The sequence below is a fragment of the Mustela putorius genome, unplaced genomic scaffold (genome assembly GCF_011764305.1).
Source record: "Mustela putorius furo isolate JIRA1106 unplaced genomic scaffold, ASM1176430v1.1 tig00003853_pilon_pilon_pilon, whole genome shotgun sequence".
Classification (NCBI taxonomy): Eukaryota; Metazoa; Chordata; class Mammalia; order Carnivora; family Mustelidae; genus Mustela; species Mustela putorius.
The window spans coordinates 9221080-9243956 of record NW_025422005.1 but is presented as its reverse complement, the minus strand read 5'-3'; the positions used below and the strand labels follow the sequence as shown (position 1 = coordinate 9243956).

Sequence of the window (22877 nt, the reverse complement as noted above, 5' to 3'; positions counted from 1 at the left end):
GGCATTCATCTCTTTTACAGTTTCGTATGTTTATACCTTAGGAAATATTCTTTGTAAGAGCTGCAACAAACCCTTTTTTTTTTTTTTTTTGGGATGAGCTGGCATTTACATCTCTCATAAGTCCTGAGCTCCATCGCCAATCAAACATTAAGCTTGTTTTCCCCTTGGATGTGAAACTTACAAACCCTAACTCAAGCCTCTGTGAATACTCACTAGATTGTCCCTATGGTTTTGTTCTCACACTGAATATTTCTCCTTGTCTTGTGTTTCTTTTGAAGTATGATGTAAAATGGGGGTATATGTTGATTCCCCCCAAAAGACTGAGCGGTTAATTCCCAATAAACCCTCTCTCCCCCACTGCTTCAGAACTAGCTCTCATTGAGACAAATGTCTTCTTTCAAATACCATGCCGTGGCCATGGGAGTAAACCTTCAGCTCGAGGACCAGCTCAAATGGCCCACGCACTACCTTCTGCCCTCACTTCCATACCTCTTCCATACCTTTCCAGAACTGATTTCTAACTCTATGCTCCCCTCACCATCTGGTCCCCCTTCCTCCTCAACTCCACTAACCGCCGCCGCGTGAATTCAGCAGCATGGGTGTAGGTGTGTAGAGAGAGTGAGCAGGAAGAGTAGGTAGGCCACTTGAACAGAAGTGCACTGAGGTCTTCCCAAGTTGTAGGTTCTACTTCACATGGGAGGCCCAGCTTTATAACAACCCCCCTCATGGGGACCGCATAGGGTTTATTTGTTTATTACCCTTTGACTGACTTCATTTCAAAATGGCCACATGGGTGAGTTGCATTGGCATCAATGTCCCCTTTATCAGATTTGGAAAGTGAGGCCGACAAAGATCTCTCCTTGACCAAATTCTAGTTGGGTTTCTTTGTCCATCCTTACAAGAGTCTAGTTTCAGCAAGAACCCTGCTAAGTCAGCTGAGAGAGAGTGCTTCCACCTGACCAAGTTCCCCATTCCACACCTTTGATGTCCAAGTGGAAGGCTCGCCTTTAGCAAGAACCCTTGCTACCCTTGATGTGTTCTCTCTGTACTTTTCCATCTCCCCTCCCCCATACTCTGTTCCTTGGTTATAATTCCCCAGCTATCGTTGCTGTATTTTGAACCATCTCTCTCCCCTATTGCAGTAGTCTTAAATAAAATCTTCCAACTGTTTTATCAAGTGTCAGAATAGCTGTCTAACATTGGAAACTTAATGATTTGCCTAGTTCACCTGGTCAGTGAGTGGACACAAAGCCAAATGTTTTAATGGCTCATCCGTGTACTCACCAACACATAAAAGACATCTTTGTGTCCCCATGAGCCAGAATACCTGCTGGCCCCTTCCTGGGTTCTGACATCCTTCCGCTTCACCACCTCACCCTTTCATAAATTATAATCCTGGTTGTCAGAAGCAACTGCTTCTTCTTGCATCACGTGTCCTCCTTTATGAAATCCCTGGTTAGAATCTTCCAGTCCAATTATTTAGGAACCAGAATCTCAGGCTCCTTAAGCGAGCCCCTTCTAGGGACTAAGCTTTCCAACGTGGTAGATTATAGAAGGCAGGTGTGACCTGCTTTCTAAGAGCATGCTTCCTTCTCTTTCAGCAGCAGCTCTCCTTGGCTCTGCAAATGAAAGCAGCAGCAACGATCAAGACTAGAACCTTCCCAAGGCTCACCTCTATATCCCCAAATAGTCCCTGTTCACCTAAGTGCTGGGCCCCATTCTGGGCACTAGAGACAGAGGTGAGATGTCTTGTGATTTTAGGTACTGTTGTTGGGGGTGGGGGGTGTTTCTCACAATAAGCAAACAAGGAAAATTTCAAGATAGCACTCTTTTACCCCCTTAGATCTGTCCTCAAAGGGCACTTTCTTGCAGTGGCCTCCCCCCCATAACTGAAATCAGTACCTCCCCTACACACCCTCAAACACGTGGCAGAATATTCAACCACTCATTTTTTTTTTAAAGATTTTATTTATTTATTTGACAGACAGAGATCACAAGCAGACAGAAAGGAGGAAGCAGGCTCCCCGCTGAGCAGAGAGCCCAATGCAGGTCTTAATCCCAGGACCCTGGGATCATGACCTGAGCCGAAGGCAAAGGCTTTAACCCACTGAGCCACCCAGGTGCCCCCTCAACCACTCATTGTGCTGTATCTTCCCTACTTGGCTTCTCCTTAAAATACTTGGCCCATAGGATACACTAAGTAGCTGATGAATGAGCAATGAACTCCAGATGGGAAGAAATGACCTAACGAACCCGGAAGCCCAGAATGAGCTTGGGGCAGTGTACATTCAAGAAACAGAGAGTGGTGGGGGCACTTGGGTGGCTCAGTGAGTAAAGCCTCTGCCTTCGGCTCAGGTCATGATCTCAGAGTCTTGGGATCGAGCCCCGCATCGGGCTCTCTGCTTGGCAGAGAGCTTGCTTCCCCCCTACCCCCGCCTGCCTTTCTGCCTACTTGTGATCTCTCTGTCAAATAAATAAATAAAATCTTAAAAAAATAAAAGAAAGAAACAGAGAGTGGGGGGTGGGGCTGGATGGAAGAAATGAGTTGGAGGAGGTGTGGAGGGCCCGCTGGGTGGGGTTCTCCTTTCAACTGGGAGTATGTGAAGGGGAGCTAGGAGATGACGTCACCTCGGAGTGCCATGTGAATGGGGTGTGTGTATCGGGGAGGGCGCTGGGATTAGACAGAAGCAGGGGGACCACCCAGGCTACCCTGCTGTCCTGGCAGGAGTAGCTGACGCTTGCACCGGGACAGTGAGGTGGCAAGGGGAAAACAAACAAACAAATAAACAGGCAAGTATTGATCAGGATATGTCTGAATTCATCACCCACCAACCATCAGAAATAAATACCAGGGGCACCTGGGTGGCTCAGAAGGCCAAGCGCCTGCCTTTGGCTCAAGTCATGATCCCAGGGTCCTGGGAATGGAGTCCTGCATCAGGCTCCCTGCTCAGCAGGAAGCCTGTTTCTCCCTCTCCTTCTCCCTGCCTCTCCCCCGCTTGAGCTCTCTCTCCCTGTCAAATAAATAAATAAAATCTTAAAAAAAAAAAAAAAAGAAAAAGGAAAAGAAATACCAAACCTTGGACCTGAAAATTCATTTTCCAACCTGTTACAGCTCCGCGGAGATACAACATTCAGGGTACGAAGGGATGTACTGGGACTATGACACGGGGTCCTTTCCTGGACTTCCCCCTTGTTTTATGAAGAGAGCCACGAAAGTCCCCTCCCTAAGTTGAAGAGCCTCTGCTGTTTCCATGTCCACGTGAGGGAGAAGCTCCCTGCTGTCCTCTTTCTGCTGACTCGAAGCCTCAAAAATCAGACAGCAGGAGAAGCTTCCATAAAATAAGCATTTTATCTTAAAACAGAAAAGTTGATTTTATTTTTATGTTTTACCTTTCGATGTTTAGTTCTAAAATTAACTGTAGCTTTTCAGATAATATACTTTTTTTTCAGATAATATACTTTTAACCATACTTTTTTTTATACCTTTTTAAAGGTATACTTCAACATTTTTAAATTTAAAATCAATTAATTAACATAGAGTGTATGATTAGTTTCAGGGGCAGAGTTTAGTGATTCATCAGTTCCCTGTAACACCCAGAACTCATTTCATCACAGGCCCTCCTAACAGCCCCTCCCCCCCAGTCACCCCCTCCCTCCAACGCCTTCCCCTCCAGCAACCTCACTCTGTTTCCTATATAGTTAAGAGTCTCTTGTGCTTTGCATGCCTCTCTGATTTTGTCTTACGAAAGTTGATTTTAGGGGTGCCTGGGTGGCTCAGTGGGTTAAGCCTCTGCCTTTGGCTTGGGTCATGATCTTGGGGTCCTGGGATCGAGCCCCACATTGGGCTCTCTGCTCAGTGGGGAGCCTGCTTCCCCCTCTCTCTCTGTCTACTTGTGATCTCTCTCTCTCTCTCTGTCAAATAAACAAATAAAATATTTTTTAAAAAAAGAAGAAAGTTGATTTTAAAAATAAAGAAGTCACAAGCTGAGTTATCCTCGGGATTTTCAAAGAAAACCTGCGGCATCAGCCAACTGATTGAGGCAATCTTTCGTGTTGCCTGAGGTTTTCCAGCATCTTCAGCGCTCCGGCATCTCACTGCCCAGATAAGCTTTGAAGATGGATGACTACATGGCCGTGGAATGGGTTTTGGGACCGTTGAGAAAGAGAATGCTCTTTTTTTTTTTTTTTTCTTACGACATCCTAGGAAGTTCTGGTTTTCCCCTGTAGGAGTAACTGTAGGATAATTAATAAATAATTTTAAATAATTGATCCTAGCATTTCCACCCCCTTGGCCTCCCAGTTACATTTGGGATGAAGCAATGCTTTTGGAGAGAGGTCAAAACATCTGTTTGGAAAACACAAGCAAAAGTGCCTGCTTTTATGCCTTTGCCCCGACACAGGCTTGTGCTTATCACCCTTCCATCATGTCTCAACCCTGCTCTCAGAAGGCTGAAAACAAACACACCTAGAGCAGTGGGAAGGTGCCAGCTCCAACATTTCCTAGCACCCCGCAGACCACCCACGTTGATGCTAAGATCTTCATAGGGTCCTTCATCTCAATTCAAATGGCCCAAATTTAGCTGTTTGATGCTGCTCCCTTAGTTACCAGCAAGTAGGCTTCTGCAACCAGAAGAAAGGTGTTAGGACCTTTGCTTTTATTTACCACATCTTTTGAATCAATCCTCTTGCCTACAGGCTGGCCCGTCCTCTGACCTTGTGAGGAAGTCTTTCCTTGGAATTCTGAAAACCACTTGCTGACCCAAAGCTGTGTGCTGGCCTTCAACTCCTGGCAGACACTGGGCTGCGGCCAGTATGATCACTGATGTGGCCAGTGAGTTCCCCTCGACACCCACCCTTCCTGTGGCTCTTGGTTCTTGGTAAATTGCTTACCGGATCAAAAGTGTGGCCATGGAAAATCGAGGCGGCTTCTTGAGGGCTCGGCCCGGCCACTCAGTATCCTACAGTATCCATAATTTTCCTCCAGGACACACAGTGTTACCCTAAAGCCCACAACCGCCCCATATTCCCAGTGCTTGGCACCATGGTAAGTAGTTAGCAGATGTTTGTTGAACGACTGAATGAACACACTGACACTTCTTTTGAATTATCTCTTATGTTGCAATATTCTTGCTGCTTGCTGTCCACTGGGCTGCACTCAAGGGTTATTAAATAGCTTCCTCTGAACTTGGCTGATAATAGGACAATCCCCTCTGTGGATAAGCTCCGTGGTGTTGCTGTTCAAGGTGTAGTGATCAGCAGCCTGTCCACTCGCGTGTCCCCTGCAGGCCCAGGCTGATACTGAGCTGCGATCACCCACTGTCAGCACTGGGGACGTGTGCCTCTTCCATGAAACTCAAGAGAGACATGTCAAGGCTGAGATCAGACAAGTGTTACCTGTTCCTCGGGAGAAAATCAGGAGAAATGCTGCAGATTAAGATTTGGAGCCATGAAGGGGCGCCTGGGTGGCTCAGGGGGTTAAAGCCTCTGCCTTCAGCTCAGGTCATGATCTCAGGGTCTCTGCTCAGCAGGGAGCCTGCTTCCCCCTCCCCTCTCTCTCTGCCTGCTTCTCTGCCTACTTGTGATCTCTGTCTGTCAAATGAATAAATAAAATCTTAAAAAAAAAAAGACTTGGAGCCGTGTTCCCGGACTTCAAAGAGGGGGGATTAGATGCCATGCCCCAAAGACACAGCATTCTGAAGGTCTCTGTCACTGAACATGAGCAGTAAAGAAAGGAGAAGGGCCATGTGGCTGGGGACTCAGCTTTCAGGTCCCTAGCAAGACCTCCCAACAGGCCACCAGCAGGTGGAGGGAGCAGGACATGGAGTCCTCTCGACAGGACACCAGGCTTCCCAGCCACCTGTCAACTGAGGCCTGCTGTGTGCCTTTCACAAATCTTCAAGGTTATTTTCCATGACCACCCAACAAGGAGGTATTGTATTTTATCTTATTATTTAATTTTTTTCAAGTCCACTATAATTATAACAGTGTTACATTAGTTTTAGGTGCACAATATAGCGGCTCATAATTCTACACATTCGTCAGTGCTCGTCACAATAAGGACACCCTTAGTCCCCTTCACCTACTTCCCCCAACCCCCCACACCCACCACCCCTCTGGTAACCACCAGTTCTCTATAGTTAGGAGTCTATTTTTTGGTTTCTCTCTTTTTTCCTTTGTTTTGTTTCTTCAGCTCCACAGAGGAGTGAAATCATATAGTATTTGTCTTTCTCTGACTTATTTTACTTAGCATTAGACTCTCTAGCTCCAACCATGTCGTTGCAAGTGGCAAGATCTCATTCTTTTTCAGGGCTGAGTAATAGTCTATTGTCTATATCTACCATTCTTCTCTATCCATTCATCTGTGGATGGACATTTGAGTTGCATCTGTATCTTGGCTATTGTAAATAATGTTGCAATAAACACAGGGATGTATGTATCTTTTCAAGTTAGTATTTTCATTTTCTTTGGATAAACACCCAGCAGTGGAATTACTGGATCATGTGGTAGTTCTTATTATTTTCTTTCTTCCTTCCTTTCTTTCTTTCTTCCTTATTATTTTCTTTCTTCCTTCCTTTCTTTCTTCCTTCCTTCCTTCCTTCCTTCCTTCCTTTTTTTAGAGAGCAAGAGTGGAAGCAGGGAGGAGGGGAAGGGGCAAAGGTAGAGGGAGAGAGAGAGAGAGTCCCAAGCAGGCTCCATGCCTAGCAGAGAGCCCCACCTGGGGCTCGATCTCAGGACCCTGAGATCATGACCTGAGCTGTCATCAAGAGTTGGACGCTTAACCAACTGAGCCACCCAGTTGCCCATGTTGTTCTATTTTTAATTTTTTGAGGAACATCCACATTGTTTTTCAGAGTGGCTATACCAGTTTGCATTTCTAAGGAGGCGGATATTGTAAAAATGGTTGTTATTTTGAATTTATTGGAGAACGTCCAAAACATGGTGCCAAGCACTCTTTACAAAAGCCTTACATGCTCAAGTCATTCTCATATTGAAACCAAGGACCACGAGGCTGAGAGTAAACCGTCCACACAGCCAGAAAGTGGTGATGCAGGGATTAGACATCGGGCCTCTTAGACGCCTAACCCCGCTCGAACCACTGTGTCACGCAGGCTGTATTTATGCCTGTCGCTTTTCTGCAGCTCCCCTCATAGGCTCTCTATGCCACGTGGCCAGGGCTGGGATGGTACCAAAGCTGCTCTGTGGGCTTCTGGATGCCAAGGTCACCCGCAGTTTCATCCTTCCAACTCCACTGCCCATCTAAACCCTACCTACTCATCTACCTGACCCAGGTGAGACATTCTTCCCTCGGCGCCTTCCCAGGATGCCAAGAGAAAGCAATCCCCCTAAACTTGAGCGAGGCTTGATAGCACCAACACTGACTTCTTTTGCTCTGCTAGCGTCCATAAGCTTCCTGGGAACAGCATCCCATTCTGCTATAGGTTCGCGGCCCAGCCTCCGGCATGGCCTCCGAGAGCGGAATGAATGAACGCATGGACAGTCACACTTCTCAGCATTCACAGATCAGCTTCCCCGCTCCCCCTCCCAACCCTCCCCGCAACCACAATCTTGGGGCTCAGAACTCCTCAAGTGTTAAAACTCAAGGCTGCTGATTACAACCTCTACCAAGATTACTCAACCTGGGGAGAGGTTTTTTTCTGTTGACCAAGAGCAGAAATGTTCTCAGGAAAAGAGGAAATAAGTTCAGCTTTGTAAACTGCAGTCAACACCTCGCTAACAACTTTTCTGGAACTTACTGCGTCCAGCGGCCCTTTGGAAAGGCCACCTCACAGAGAGGACGGTTTTGTACATGAAAAAACCAAAGGACTAAAACCTGTTTTAGAAGTCCTGCCCCGGAGCAGAGCATCTCAACGGGGTGGCAGAGTGTTTGGGAAATTTCTCGCCATCTGCTCGGAAACCGAGCTTCTGATTCACTCGGCGCTGTCAGCTGAGCAGGCCCTGATGTTGCAAGAGTGAAAAGAGAAGCCCCTTTGGCTCTGACCTCACCATCCACCCATGTAGCTCACAGACAGCCCAGCTGTGCACGGAGGAGGACGAGGCCTTACAGGAATGTGCAGAATGTGGCCGTGTTTCCATTAGCTGCCCTTGGCCTTGATCCTGGGCCTGGCTGGGGAGTCTGAAGTGTGCTTCGGTAGATTTTTAAAAACAATCTTTCTTAGCTGGGGTGAATCTCTTCTGACCCTCCTTGCCATGTTTTTCCCCTTGATCCGATAAATGGGAAGGAGTTCAGGCAGCAAACGGTGTCTCTAGGTGTACCTCTGATGTCCTTTTGATTATCTTTCCAGGTACCCATCAAATACATCAAATTGGATGTCCTACTATTACCTCCAAGTCCCTGCATCTAAAACGGAGTGCCTGAACTTGAACTCCTCCTTCTAACACTGGTTCCAAACCTATCATCCCTCCAACCTGATTTTTATATTTCTATCACCTGCCTCTGTTGTTTCTGCCCAAAGACTGTGATCTTTGTGGTTCCCTCCCTCTTCCTCCTGATGAATGTTTACTATGTACCAATCATGTGTCCTTTCAAGTGCAGAGTAAGACATGGGTACTGCCCTCTTCTCTAATGGGCAAGAGATACGCAAATATCTCTTTGAGTATCAGTGATTAATTGAAGCAATCTCGAATCCCTTCTCGACCTTTTGGCTAAGATCAAGTGTGCAGCAATCTTGAAAAAAAACAAAGTAGGAGGACTCGCACTTCCCAACTTTGAAACTTACTACAAATAATCTAGACTGTGTAGCATTGGCATAGGGATAGATGTTTAGAAAAACGGAATAGAATTGAGGGTCCAGAAATAAGCCCTTCCGTTTATGGGCAGTTGATTTTTGACAAAGGTGCCAGGATAACTTGCTGGGAAAGAACTACCTTTTCAACTAATGGTTCTGGGACACCCGGACAGCCCCATGCAAAAGAAAAGAGTGGGCCCTCGACTTCATATCACATGTACGAAGGAACTCCAAATGAGTCAAAGAACTAAATGTAAAATCTAAAACTACACAACTTTTGGAAGTAAACTAAGAGTAAACCTTTGTGACCTTAGATGAGGCAATGGGTTCTTAGATATGATACAAACCATACAGGCAATAAAAGAGAAAAAAAACCAGATAAATGGGACTTCAAAAATTTTAAAATTTTTGCTTCAGTGGACACCATCAAGAAATTTAATGGGAAGAATATTTGCAATTCCTGTGTCTGATAAGGGTCTGGTATCCAGAATATATAAAGACTTCAACAATAAACAGACGACTCAATTTTAAAGGGGGAATAGGTTTGAATAGACATTGCTTGAAAGAAAATGTGGGTGCACCTGGCTGGATCAGTTGGTGGAGCATGCGACTCCTGACCTCCGGGGTGTGAGTTCAAGCCCCACACTGTAGAGAGTACTTAAAAATAAATATTTTTTAAAAAGAAGATATGTAAATGGCCAACAAGTACATGAAAAGAATACTGAGCATTGTCAGTCATTAGAGAAATACTAATCAAAATCACAATGAGATACCCCTTCACACCCATTAGGAAATGGCTACCATCAAAAAATGAAAAGAAACAAAACAACATGAAAATAACCAGTGCTGGCAAGGATGTGGATAAATTGGAACCCTTCTGCATCATTGATAGGAATGTAAAATAATGTAGCTACTTTGGAAAACAGCTGGGCAGTTCCTCAAAAAGTTACACATAGTTACCATATGATTGGCCAATTATATTCCTAGGGATATACCTGAGAGAGATGAAAACATCAATCCACATAAAGATTTGTACATGAATGCTCCTAGCCACACTATTCATATAGCCCCAGAGCAGAAGCAAGCCAAATGTCCATCAATCGGTCATGAACAGATAAATAACAGATTGAGTATTATTCAGCCATTGGAGTTTAATAAAATTCTGACACACACACTACACCAACAATGAACCTTGAAATCATGCCGGATGAAAGAAACAAGGCACAGAAGGCCATATATTGTCAGATTCCATTCACGTGAAATGTCTAGAATGGGCAAATCCAGACAGACAAAAAGTAGCTCTGTGGCTGCCAGAAATGGGGGAGAGGGCAAAGGGGAGCAACTTCTAATGGTTTGGTATTCAATTTATTTCTCCATTTAAGATTTTATTTTTAAGTCTTCTCTACACCCAACGTGGGGCTTGAACTCACAACCCCAAGATCAAGAGTCGCATGCTCCACTGACTGAGCCCGCCAGGTGCCCCTGCCTATTCAATTTCGAACAGCTAATTTTATGATCTGTGAATTATCTACTAATAAAAAAAATTAATAATGTTATGTTGTAAGAGGTGAATAGTAGGGACTCAAGAAATGAGAGAATAAGAAATCAGGAAATTCCAAGCTCTAAGTCATGCTGGCTATGATTCCCCCAAATCTGATCTCATCCCCCATTATGTGATCACCACACGTAGTTGCTCATCTCCTGACCCCCACACCCCCACCCAAGTGATCCCCTAGATTCAATCCCGTATGGTTCTTGTCATCATTTTTTCCCCCAACAACTGCCATTCATGGCCCCCCTTACTCCCATGTGCAATTATTGCCTCTTGCCTACAGAAAAAGGTTCAGCTCTCCCCCTTAGCAGGGACTCATCCTGCTTCCCAACTACTCCCACTCCAACACCAGTGAGCCGGCATGAATCTTCTTATACAAACTCCAGATTGTTCTAACTTCTGTGCCTTTGTTCAAGCAATCTCTCCCGCCTGGACTGCCCTTCCCTGCCACCGTGTCCAACCAATTCTACCATTTTTCACAGCCAAGATCAAGCCCCATCTGCTCCCCAAGACCTTCTCCAGCCAACAATGGCCTAAAAATCTCATTGACAAACTCTGGGCAGCAAAAATGGCCCTTGCCACTCAGGACATGCCATTTTATGTTGTCTCTATGTTCTTTATACACGTACACCACACACACCTGTTTTGCCTCTCTCCGTGAGCTGTGATTCCACTTAATGCTTCTCTACCTCTTAAAGTTCTTACTAACGTGTATATGCCCTGTATATGCGTAAGGGGGCAGGCCCATGTGCTTCAGTTCGGTACCCCAATGCCAGCCAAGGCTTCAGTCTGAAGTACGCATCTAACAACCGTGGTATTGCTGCTGTAAGAGGTACTTGAAGAAATCAATTGACCGACTTTTCTGGGTGTCCTTGGAAGCCTTGAGGCCAGGGCACAGGAGGTCGTCGTGCTGAGTGGTTAGGAGCATGGGCTTTGGGGTTGAGTTGCCTGGATTCAACAGTCACACCATTCCTGCTTACTACCTGTGTCTGCCTGTTAAGTTCCTGAACTTCTCTGAGCCTCTACACTGATCTATAAAATACAAATAGTTCCTGCCTCGTAGGTCTGTTGCACAGATTAAATGAACCTGGGCTTGGAAAGTGCTGGAAAAGTGCTAAGCCAGTGGATGTTAGCCATTATAGTTACTACTGTTAACATCACACATGCAGAATCTAGTTCCCTTGGCTTTATAGTTTCAGAAATTTAATCTTATTACCGGGTGATCCAGCTCACATGATGCTGTTTCACATTAGCCAAACTTACAAGAGGCCAGGAAACCCAATAGTTTATTTATAACAGGAAATGTGTTTCCAATGTTGTGCGCATTTGCTAAGCAAGGCACTGCCCTTCGAAAGATTGAAATACCTGGTGTATATACAAGGCAAAGGGTGGGGCTCTTAGATGGAATCATTTCCAGACTGTGATGGAACAGAGCTCCCTGATTCATCGTAGAACCACCCTGCAGGACATCTCGCATACTAGCCGTAAGCCTGGATAACATGTACCTTGCCTGACTCACAAATCAGTCACTCAGTATGTACTTGCTAAATAAATGAATTCCTTGGGCAGGGCAGCTTTACCGTCATCAAATCCTCATCCCTTTTCTCTCCCTTTCTGGATTCTATGCAAACAGACACCTTTCTTCCTCAGGCAGGATACTATTCATTAGATAACAGCTTTTTCCGTCAGTTATAGTCATGTTTTATTCTCCTGGATGGAGACATTGTAATGAATTGCAGGAAATACTGCATTCTCATCAATAATGTGTTTACTTATCTTGTGGCCTCTTTCCCCCCTTCCCATCTGTAGTCTGTGTAACTGACATCCCCCTGCAGGTTTCAAACACTAACAATGTCAATTATGACCCCATGTCTGCAGTGATACTGCGTCCACAGTGATACTGTGGCGTGGGGGGCCACTGGTAGCCTTATCCGCCAGGATACAGGTGGAGAGCCCATCTTCCTATGCTTGCTGATTTTTGTTTTTTCTTTCTCCCTGCCTGAAATTGAGGGTTGCCCTAAACAATGTCAGTTTGCAGGTCCTCTGATAACTAGTGAATGAGGGGGTTAGGTCTGCAGGTTTCCTTCTGGACTTAAGCGAGATTCCCCTCAAACAGCAAGAGCACCTGGCCAGACAACATGAAGGGAGAGCCTGCTCACCCCTATCTTTGAAGTTCCAGGGAATGCTTGCCTGGGACTGGCCAGCCCTCCGGGAGCCAGTGGTTGGTGAGGCCTGGGGTGCCGCAAGGACAGAAGCAGCCACCTTGTTTTCTCCGCCCGGGTGAAGTTGGCAGAACTCCCGTTGTTCCCTAACCCGGCTCCATCTCTTAGCCTGCGGAGAAAATGCCTGATCTCTTTCCTTTCCCAAAAAGTTTGATGAAATCGACAAGGAAAGGATTCAAGATTTCTATCCAGAGTTGCTTTTATCTCTTGCCCACCCCTGCGGGAATCCTAAGACTTATCTCCGTAACTGTTGACTTATCTATAGAAATGCTCTCCACTCCATCCCCCCAATCACTGGATTCTCTTCCAACATATCAGCCCCACTGGGAATTTCCTTGAGGGACTTCCTTGGAGAGCCCTGCAGAATCTTCCTGAGATCGCTCCAATGAGTCTCAGAAGGGCACTGCTAGGTATCTGAGCCTCCGGTCTTTCTACGTCCTCCCCTGAACCACTTCCATACATTGTAGCCTGGTGTGTCTGTTCTTAGAGCCAGAAATATGACAAATATTCAGATAAGCCAACGGAATGTAAAGCACAGGTCCGTTGCTCTGCTGGCGAAGACTTCAGGGAATGCTTTGTAAAGTTAGGCGTGCCTCTCTCCAGAGAGCACACAGCTCAAATCCTGCCCCTGGCTCTGTACCAAGAGCTCAGGAGATGCTGGGTTACCTTTTGGGGAATGAATTAATGAACCCTATTTTAATGCACTATGACATCTTCATTCTTACAGGAATAACACGGCAGATATTTAACATAAAGGACTTTTTTAATACTTTTAACATTTTTCCTCTTTTTTTTTTTTTTTAACTTTATTCATTTATTTGAGAGAGAGACCGAGATAGCAAGAAAGAGTACAAGCGGGGAGCAGAGGGAGAAGCAGGCTCCCTGCTGAGTAGGGAGCCTAACGCAGGGGCTTGTACCCAGGACCCCAGGATCAAGCCCTCGCCGGAGACAGATGCTCAACCCACCGAGCCACTGAGGCACCCCAACTTTTTTTTGTTTTCATGTGTAAGGAGCTTAAAGTGACATTAATCTTTAATTTCAAGTGCAACCTTTAGTTTTTCATGCGGCTTTGTCCTATATTGGAAAGAGCTTGGGGTTTGGAGTTAGACTCATTTTTGAATCCTAGTTCTGGCATATTCTGAAGATTATGATATATAATTGAAGGAGATGATTAAATGAGGGAACGGTGACTTTCCTAGCACATGGTGGGGGTGGAAATGGGAGTAAGGTGGGGTCCTCCCTCCTCGGCCAGACCACACTCCATCATGCCAAGGTTTGGGGTCCTTATAATTCTCTGGTCTGGACAGACTCATGGACCACGCACGTCAGAGACCAGAGAAAGAGAGAAGGCTCGGCCAGCATTCTGCCTTACTCACCATGTCTGGACTTCACCTTCTCACGCTTGGATACTTCTTAAAAATGTGCTTTTACACCGTTAAATGCTATTTTGAATCTCATATACCAATGTAATGGATAGACCTCCCTCCCAAAGACTCGAACGGACCTGGTGTTTATTCAAGGCTTGGTAGATGCCTTCAGAGCAACAAAAACCCTTAGCAACTCCTGAAGACCTCAGAAGCACCGAAACTGACTGCCAAGAATTTCGGGGAAATCACAGGGAAATTTGTTCGCCGCATGATGAATCCTGGGTGGACTCATCCCGGAAAATCACGTGCGGGCTCGCAGCAAGCGGCTGCTTGCAGAATTTTACAAAATAAACCAACTCACAGAGAGGCCCCGATGTCGGCGTTTTGGATGGAAGTTCAGAGCGGGGGCGGGGTCCTGACAATTGAGGAAAATGCCAGATGTGTGGACAACAGAGCTCCTTTGAATCCACTCCGTTCCAAAGAGACAGACACATGGGACCAGATTACAAAACCGAACCAGATTATACACGAGATGAGGGAAACCCAGTGGGGGAGTAGGATCCTGGGAGAAGGATAATAAAATTCATCACCATAATTACCCCCAGCCCCAGGAGCCACAATAGCTCAGCTCAATGAAGTTATTCATCCATATTCTCTGCACTGCAGTCATTATCCTCAGACAAAACCCCTCCTGGGCCTCAGCTGCTTGCTGCCAGCCCAGCAACTCAGCATCCACACACATGGCCAGCACCCCCCACAGCCTGGGGAGGTGGGGGTGGGAGATGGGGGGCTGGCTCTGTCTTTAACAGCCAGTTTCTAGCACCGACTAGCAGCTGATGGTTTTGTTTGGTTGTTTGGTTGGTTTTTTTCCAGGCCAGATTTATAGATGCCTAAGGTCAGTTTCCCCCCTCCTGCAAACCACTCCAGATAGAGGACCTCTGACTTTCAAACACTGGCTTAATGATAATTACAGTCAGCCCTTTCCTAGGAGGAAACAGAGGATGCTGCCTCCCTCTCCTTAGCTGACCTGGGATGTGGCTCAGTCTGGGGGTCTCCCACACCTTGCCCCAGGGAGCACAGAATGGTATCATCTGCATACTGTCTCGACAAAAGGGAAATGTTAAGTGCAGAGCTGTGGGTGTTCCAAAGGAAAGAGAAGTTCCAAAGATAGGACGGCCACGAATAGCCCATGGCCCTATAAAGATAGTTGCTCATGTCCCTCAGAAGCCTACAGCCCGGCAGAGAGTCATACGCCCTGTGTAATTTCCCCAGGGCTGGGTATTACTGTCTACCCCTCAAGAAGGGGGTAGACACAATCACTCCCTCCAAGAAGGATTTGCCTGGTACTTGACCCACCTCTATCCTCAATTTGGAAAATGTAGAAGTTTACCTTTCAGCAGCCTCCAACCCCCAAGATCACTAGTGAGCTTACAGTTCCTTCCACCGTATTTAGTGAGCAAATACTATGTGCCTGATACTGTTCTGACCCTGGGGATCAAGGCTAAGACAGAGCTCCGTTCTTGGGAGCTTATATTCTGTTGGGGAAACAGATCAAAATAAAAGCCCAAGAAAAATCAAATCAAATGCTGACAGACAACAGAAGGAAGCAAGATGGGAAGGGGAGGTAGGAGTCAGGAAGGGGAAAGGGCCAGGGGAGCCCCCACCATCAGATCTAATACAGGAACGGTCTAAGGTAGACGCGAACACTCATTCAGTCATTGATGTTGGCCAAGTTCAGCACAACACACGGCCCGAAACCAACTTACACGGCAAGGTTCACAACCATCCTCCCCTGCTTCCCAATACTCAGGAGCCCTCCCCACTCCAGTCCTTCTGTGCACACTATTCTCTCCAGGGAAGATAACGGAGGCCTCTTCCAGACCATCCCATGGATGGGGCCCTGAGGGTTTCCAGTGTTGGTGCGCAGGGTGTAAGACCTGGCGGCCCCCATAGGGAAACGATCGCTGAAGGCCCCTCACCTCCATACAGGGGGCCAACTTCTTCTGAGGCCTTTCTGCATTCCTCCAAAACACAGCCCCATAGGAAAGCCCGGTCCAGCCAGGGGAAGGCTCCTGGTCTCTAGCCTTCCACCCTATGTCTCACGAGCTGAGCAGGGGGGTGCTGGAGGGGGGTTGCCCCAGAGGGAGGTCCCCTCTGCTCCCCTCCCTTGCTGCCTGTGGATGAGATGCGTGGGCTCCTCCTCCCACCCCCACTCAGCCATTGCTTTGGCCCCAGGCACCAGCCACGCCACTGTCTCTCCTGCAGGTCCCCTGGACTCGGGCACGCACACACTTCCCAGCTCCCCTCAGCTCTCCCAGGCAACCTCAAATACCAGGCCCAGGCATTCCAGCAAGTCTCAGCTCGCTCATCTCCGCCAGCAGTGGTGGCAGGGAGCCATTCTGCTGGGTCTTACCTCCTTCTGCTGGATCCCAGAGCCACGAGCTTCCCAAAACCAAGAGCAGAACTGGCACCTTCCACATCTTCTCGGTTGACTTGCTCTCTATGGGGCCGAGCCCTTGGTTTCTGTGCTGGGGGTTAGATGAAAAAGCTTTGTAGTCAGAGGCCCAGTGGGGCCAGAGAACAGGGGCCGGGAGGCGGGGAGCAAAAAAAAATAAAAAAAATTAAAAAAATAAAAGCAAAACCCAGCGCAGGAGGGATCCCCAAGCTTCCTTCTCCCTCTGCGGCTGAGGAGCAAACTTTGCAATTGGAAACTTTGCGAGGAGTCAGCATTTATCTCTCCCTAGGAGGGCGGGGAGCTGCTGGCCCTAAGGTGGTCTCCGTCTGGGGCTCACTAGGACCGCCCTCTGCCTCTGTTTGGCTAGCGCTAAAATGATGACCTCAGGCCAGGTTTAAAGTTACAGGGCCACAGCTGCCGGGCTGCCCCGGGGCTTGGGAAGAGCCCTGAGCCCCAACAGGAGGGGAAGGGGGAGCCTCAGTGAGCAATTTATTTTACTTTTTAAAAATATTTTACTTTATTATTCTTGGGTTTTGTTTTTTTGTTTTGTTTTGTTTTTTGTTTTTTCTAAAGAGTAGTCACAGGCTTTTTGTTTGTTTGTTAGGAGAAGTAAACTCTTCCTTGTGTGGCCAGTAATTTTACAACCGAGCCTGGGATTGTTCCTGTAAATATTGAATTTGATTTTTTTTTTAAGTGTCTGTCCTCATCTGGGTGGGCCAGGGGCGGATCGGGCTGGTAGAGTAGCTCGGGGGTGGGGGGTGGGGGCTGCACCCGAGAGCTGGTGGGGAGTTTGGCGGACTCCCCAGCTCTGACTGTTTTAGAAAAAGGTTGTTGGAGATGGGCTTCTCCTCACTTTGGATGCCACGCTGCGGTGCTGAATGGACGAACAGACAGATGGACAGATGGATGAGCAGACGGACAGCCATGGGCAGTGAGTGAGGTGCCACAGCCCAGGGATGGCCAAGGACCCACCTGATCACCAGATCTGTGTTTGCTTCCATCCCTTTTAATTCTGGAATGTGGCCCCCACTTTACTGCTTTAAGCGATCTTGCCCTGATCTCAGGTACCCGGTGTTAGCAACAGATAAACTTGTGGGTTTTTTTTTTTTTTAAATCTTTTCTTCTGAACTGTTGGAATTCTTCTAAAAAGAAAAAAATTTTTTAAAGGTTTTATTTATTTGACAGAGCACAAGAGAGCATAAGCAGGGGGAGCAGCAGAGAGAGAGGCAGAGGAAGAAGCAGGCTCCTGGCTGAGCACAGAGCCCGATGCCATGCTGGGGGCTTTGATCCCCAGGACCCTGGGATCATAACCAGAGCCAAAGGCAGCTGCTTAACTGACTGAGGCACCCAGGTGTCCCAAAAAGAAAATTTTTTGAGAAGAGGCGATAGGGTTGTGGTCTCTGCCCCTTCCCAGATGCCACAAATTCCATTCCACAGAAAGAACCTGAAGACGTAAAGCCCCAAACTCCTGGCTGGAATGAAAATTCGTTATTTTCAGATCCTCATCCCAGACCCTGATTCCAAATGTATTGTGTCATAAAAATCACTAGGGCTTGGCTGCTTTAAAGGCTCAGATTTCTGGGCCCCACCCCCAACTCCTTAAATCAGGCCCTTTGGGAATTTACGTGTTAAGTCAGGATCACAGGAGAACTTGTCCACAGGGGTATTTAATAAACCCTATCCACTGGCCTTGCTTCTTGAACTGCTTGTGAAACACCACGGTGTGGTTAGTGCAGGTGCACTCCTGTGGGTCTGGGTGCGGAGAGTCTGCATTTTTGAAAATCTAGACAATGTTTTATCTTGGAGCTACAAGATAGGAGCTGACATCTGACCTAAAGGGCCCTCAGGGTCAAGGGGTCGAAAGTGTAGAGATAAAACAGAAGATAATCGGGCTGCCTCCCCCATCTTTTAGAAGCTTATTACTGCATTATCAGGAATGTTTGTTCACAGATGGAATGATACAGCCTGTTCGATGGAGAAACGTTGCAAATCCATTCTAAAGTTAAAAAAAAAAAAGGTGGAATAAAAGAAAGATAAAGATACTCTCTTCACTTGGAAACAGGGATGGAAGGAAGCCTGGGTGGGAGAGAATGGGTTCAAATCAGCTAATCTGGAGGGGCACTTGGGGCTAGGTTATTACTCAAGGAGATGCCCCTCTCCCCACCTCCACCACCAGGCACCTGCCTGCGGGGGGCTGGGGGGTTGGGGCTTGGGGAATGAGTCTAAATTCTACAAGGTTTGTTACTGGACCTTCTGGTAGAGGATGAAGGAGGCGGAGGACATAGGGAGTTGCGCCGTGTTGGAGGCCATCCTGGGGAGGGGGGGAGGGACAGGACCAAAGGAGTCTGTGGACATGGTCCAGATGCTGTTGGCTTGAGTAACGGGAGAGAGGCTGGAGGAACCTAGTGGACGGACCTTCCTCAGTACTGCAAACAACAGAGGAGAGAGGGGTGATGCTGGTCTCGGTCTCCGGCATAGGGGTCGGAGCCGGGATGCCTCTGAGTGACTCGAGGTTAGGCTAAAGAGCCTTTGATAAAGCGTGTCAGATTTGGAAGCCTGAGAGCAGCCCAGATGAGAGGAAGAAGGAAACAAGCAGAGAGGATGTGCCAGGAGATTCCTCCATTCTTTGAGTTTGGGCCCCCTAAAACAGCGACTGGTAAGGTAACAGTGCTATTCACCCCATTCCCCAGGAACTCTAACACCATCTCATTTAATCTTCAAAATAATCCCTGGGGTAAGAACACTGATAAAACCCGTTACATAAGGAAACGGGTTCCCAAAGTGGTTTCCAAAGCAAGTGTGTACCAAATTTGAGTGGAGGACTGGCTGGTTAGAAATAAGACCTCGAGGGACTTCTGGCTGGTTCATTTGGTAGAGCCGTGGAGCATGCAACTCTTGAGCCCAGGATCTTGAGTTCGAGTCCCACAGTGGGCATAGAACTTCTTTAAAAAAAAATTTTTTTTAAAGATTTTATTTATTTATTTGACAGACAGATCACGAGTAAGCAGAGAGGCTGGCAGAGAGAGAGGGGGAAGCAGGCTCCCTGCTGAGCTGATAGTGTGATGCAGGGCTCGATCCCAGGACCCCAGGATCATGACCTGAGCCGAAGGCAGAGGCTTAACCCACTGAGCCACCCAGGCGCCCCCCCAAATTTTTTTAAAATTAAGACACTGATCTCTGGGCCCCACTCCTGAATTTCTGATTATAGATCAAGAGTAGACTCCAAGGGTTTGCATTTCTAACCAGTTCCCAAGTGACACACTGGCTCCGGGGCCCTAGTTGGAGAACCACTGGTTTAGAGACAACACAAACATTCCAGGGTCATCGGAAGCGAGTGGCAGGACTACTGTCCTTCTATTGCACAACTCAAGCCTATTGATAGGGCTCCGTTTTGCTTAAGGATGTAGAGGGAGAGGTCTCTAAGTTGCTTTTTGGGAGCATGATGCCCCTGTGGGTGGGGGACCAGGCTGCAGAAGGAGAAGACACAGAGCCTACCTGAGAGCCTCCCTGTGGAGGGATGCTGGAGAGTAGAAGTCGGGATCTCTCATTCTGCCTGCCTGCTCTGGGGGCCCCCACAGAGTCTGAGAGCTTCCCCATGCTCTCCGGGAAGCTTTCTCAAGCCTCTTTTACTTCTCAACACACACTGCTCCAGATGGCACCTGGTGTCAAGGTGAGTGAGCTCTGTGACTCGGGAGTAAATCATGCACTTAGGTGTACAGCTGGGTCCAAAATGTATTTAGCAGGAACGGGATGAGGCGGAGAGTGGGGAAGACAGGTGGGGAGCGGTGTGGGGCTGTAGAAACTCACAGCAGCTTGGTTTGCTGGAAGGAACCCGAGTGTTTTAGAATCAGTTCTAAGACAACTTCAACAGTTCAGCTCCATGGTGGCCTCGGGCAATGCAAGTCTCAGTTTCTGCATCTTTAAAATGGGCGTGCTATTCCTACTTGGAAGGACTCTGTGCACAACCAACACTGTAATTGCCATGATTGCTATGATGGTTGTTTCTGCCGGGCCCTGTCTGGTTCTCAGCCTCTTGAATCCTCCAGCGCCCACCTGTGCCCCCCTGTGCCCACGGGAATCCTCAGCCAGTCCCTCTGTCAGAGGTTCTCAGCATGGGCCCAGTGGAACTGGTTCCTTTCCGCCTTAGGACACCCAGCTGGTCCGGTACATGAGGACTTCGCATCAGCTTGTCCTCTGTTAGGTCCAGCCCTCACCTCGGGCCTTATCCCTGGGATCCTTATCCAGGATCCCTGTCCAGGGTCCCTCAAGGACCCCTCTGGGAAGCCGGATTATGTCCTAGTTCTATGTGGGAACGAGTGCTCGGCACCAGGACCCTACCTGGAGGCTGGATCCTGCCATTCCAAAAATGATGGAGAACTGGCTTGGATTTCTATTTGCCAGAACTCCCCTAGGGGTCTCCCCAAGGCTGACTGCCCCTTCCAACAGCCAGAATCAAACTCATGCCCATTTCATTGGGGTGCACATGACTTTGCAGACCTTGCAGACCCCCAGAGAGAATTTTGAGAAACAAGACACCAGACATCTTTAATCACAGAGGTAAGTAAGTATATGCTTAGCAGGAGGTAGGACCTATTAACTACTTCCTAAAAAGGAATAAGGTGAAGACGGACTGTCATTGGAAAAAATACTCCACGATACAATTTGTTAACATTGAATAAGTGCTGACCGTGAAAAAGTTACATGAAAACTTTATCTATGAGTTTTAATCCATACGTATGGTCATTTTTTGATAGAAGATCTAGAAAACTTTCCAGTTATGCTTAAGAGAGTGAGCCTCCCTAACAGATACTCTTTTCTAAAATTTATTTTTATTTTAAAATTATTTTTATCTATTTATTAAATTTTTTAATATATAAACTCTATACCCACCATGGGGCTTGAACTTAAGACCCTGATAGGCACAGTCTCATTCTTTACTGACTGAGCCAACCAGGCACTCCCAGAAATTCTTTTTTTATAAAATGGTGTGCGTTTATCAATTTTTCATTATAAAAATATATATCCATTAAAGAAAACGCGGAAACCAGGAAAATAGAAAATTTTTTATGTGTCCGGATTTCCTTGTGGGTTTGCATTTTTTTTTTTCTTTTGACCTAACTTCAGATTTACCTGAATTCGCCTCTTTGTGTTTTGCCTTATTTGCTTCTTTGTCGTTGTTACCTCTGGGTCTAAAATGTTTGCTTATGGGTTTTGACTGGAATCGCTTGAGAGTAATGGAGGTTCTGCCCTGTAGCCTTAAACACTTGGACCTGAATTCCCTAAAGACAAAGACCTCTTCTTTTGTAAGTGCTGTGGGATGGCCAAAGCACAGAATCGAATATGAATACAATACTATTATCTAATCCACAATCCGTATTCAAATTTTGACGGCTGTCCCAATTGTATCCTTCATAGACTTTTTTCTTTTTTTTCCAGAATCAAATCCAAGGCCACACATTGCACTGGGCTGTCACATCCCCAGGAGATGTGGAAACACTGCCTTTCTTTGTCTTGCTTGAGCTTGATGCTTTCTGAAGATGACAAGCTAGTTACTTTGTAGAACGTCCTTCAGTCTGGGTTTATCTGATCTTTCCTCGTGATTAGATTCAGGTATGCATTTTTGGATAGAGGAGGCAGAAATGACCAGAGTTTTTTTCAGTGCATCATGGAGGAAGCTCCGAATGGCAGGTCCCAGCACAGGCAAGTGTTAACTTTGATCCCCCGTATAAGGCATTCTGATCGGGAGTTTAGGACGAGCCAGCCTGGGCCATCCTCTACCCTTAACAGGATGCATGCGAAAACAGGGAAAACCAGTGTATACAATGGGCCCCCAGAGCTAAAGCGGATTTTTTTCATCCCAGAAAATTCTCCATAATAAAACTGGGGATTGCATAAGGAGCTGCCTGTCTTTTGTAAACAGGAGAGGGGTTATTTGTGAAGATGCTGATTCATCTGTCCCTACGGTTTTAGAGGAACATTTATGGATGTTGAGGATTTGAGAAATTGCTCCCTTGCTGGCATGCCCCTGGGGAAATCTGTGTGTGTCCCCAATTTAAAGACCCTGCCCTGTCCCTCTGCCTGGCTGGACCTCCTCCCAGCATTAGGACCACCCAACCCCCATCCCGCTGTAAAGGACTGAGCCCAACGTCTTCTAAGCGATGGTGCCCACCTTCCCGAGGCTATCTGGAGTTCCCCGAAGCCAGGGGCTTACTGATCCATTCATCTTTGTAGCCCTCGCCTCCAGTTTGTGTTTCATAAATTGTTGCAAAAGGAAAGAGATTTTATTTGGCTTGCTGGAAGATTCTCACCATCCAGGACACACACACACACACACGCACATGCACACACCCCACTCCAGCCCAGCCCAGAGATTGGGGTACAAACACAACCCGCTCCAGCCCAGCCCAGAGACTGAATCAATGGCACATGATACGCTACAGGCCAGCCTGTCTTTGTGAAGACAAAACCAAGAGCAGGTCTTGCTTGTGCATCCAGGGGACTGGTTTCTTGGAATTTGCCAGGAAGGAGGAAGCC

The 22877-nt window shown here is 47.1% G+C and overlaps 1 protein-coding gene across 2 annotated transcripts in view; it reads right to left on the bottom strand.

The window, feature by feature from the left end:
• PDPN (podoplanin) overlaps nt 1-16688 on the bottom strand; it is a 29735-nt gene extending 13047 nt beyond the window's left edge. For both annotated transcript variants that reach the window (XM_004741440.3, XM_004741441.3), the window contains exon 1: nt 16302-16688. In XM_004741440.3, coding sequence (XP_004741497.1) covers nt 16302-16368 — 67 coding nt within the window. In that variant the 5' untranslated portion in view covers nt 16369-16688. The remainder of the gene's footprint in view (nt 1-16301) is intronic.
• Nucleotides 16689-22877: the final 6189 nt, after the last annotated feature.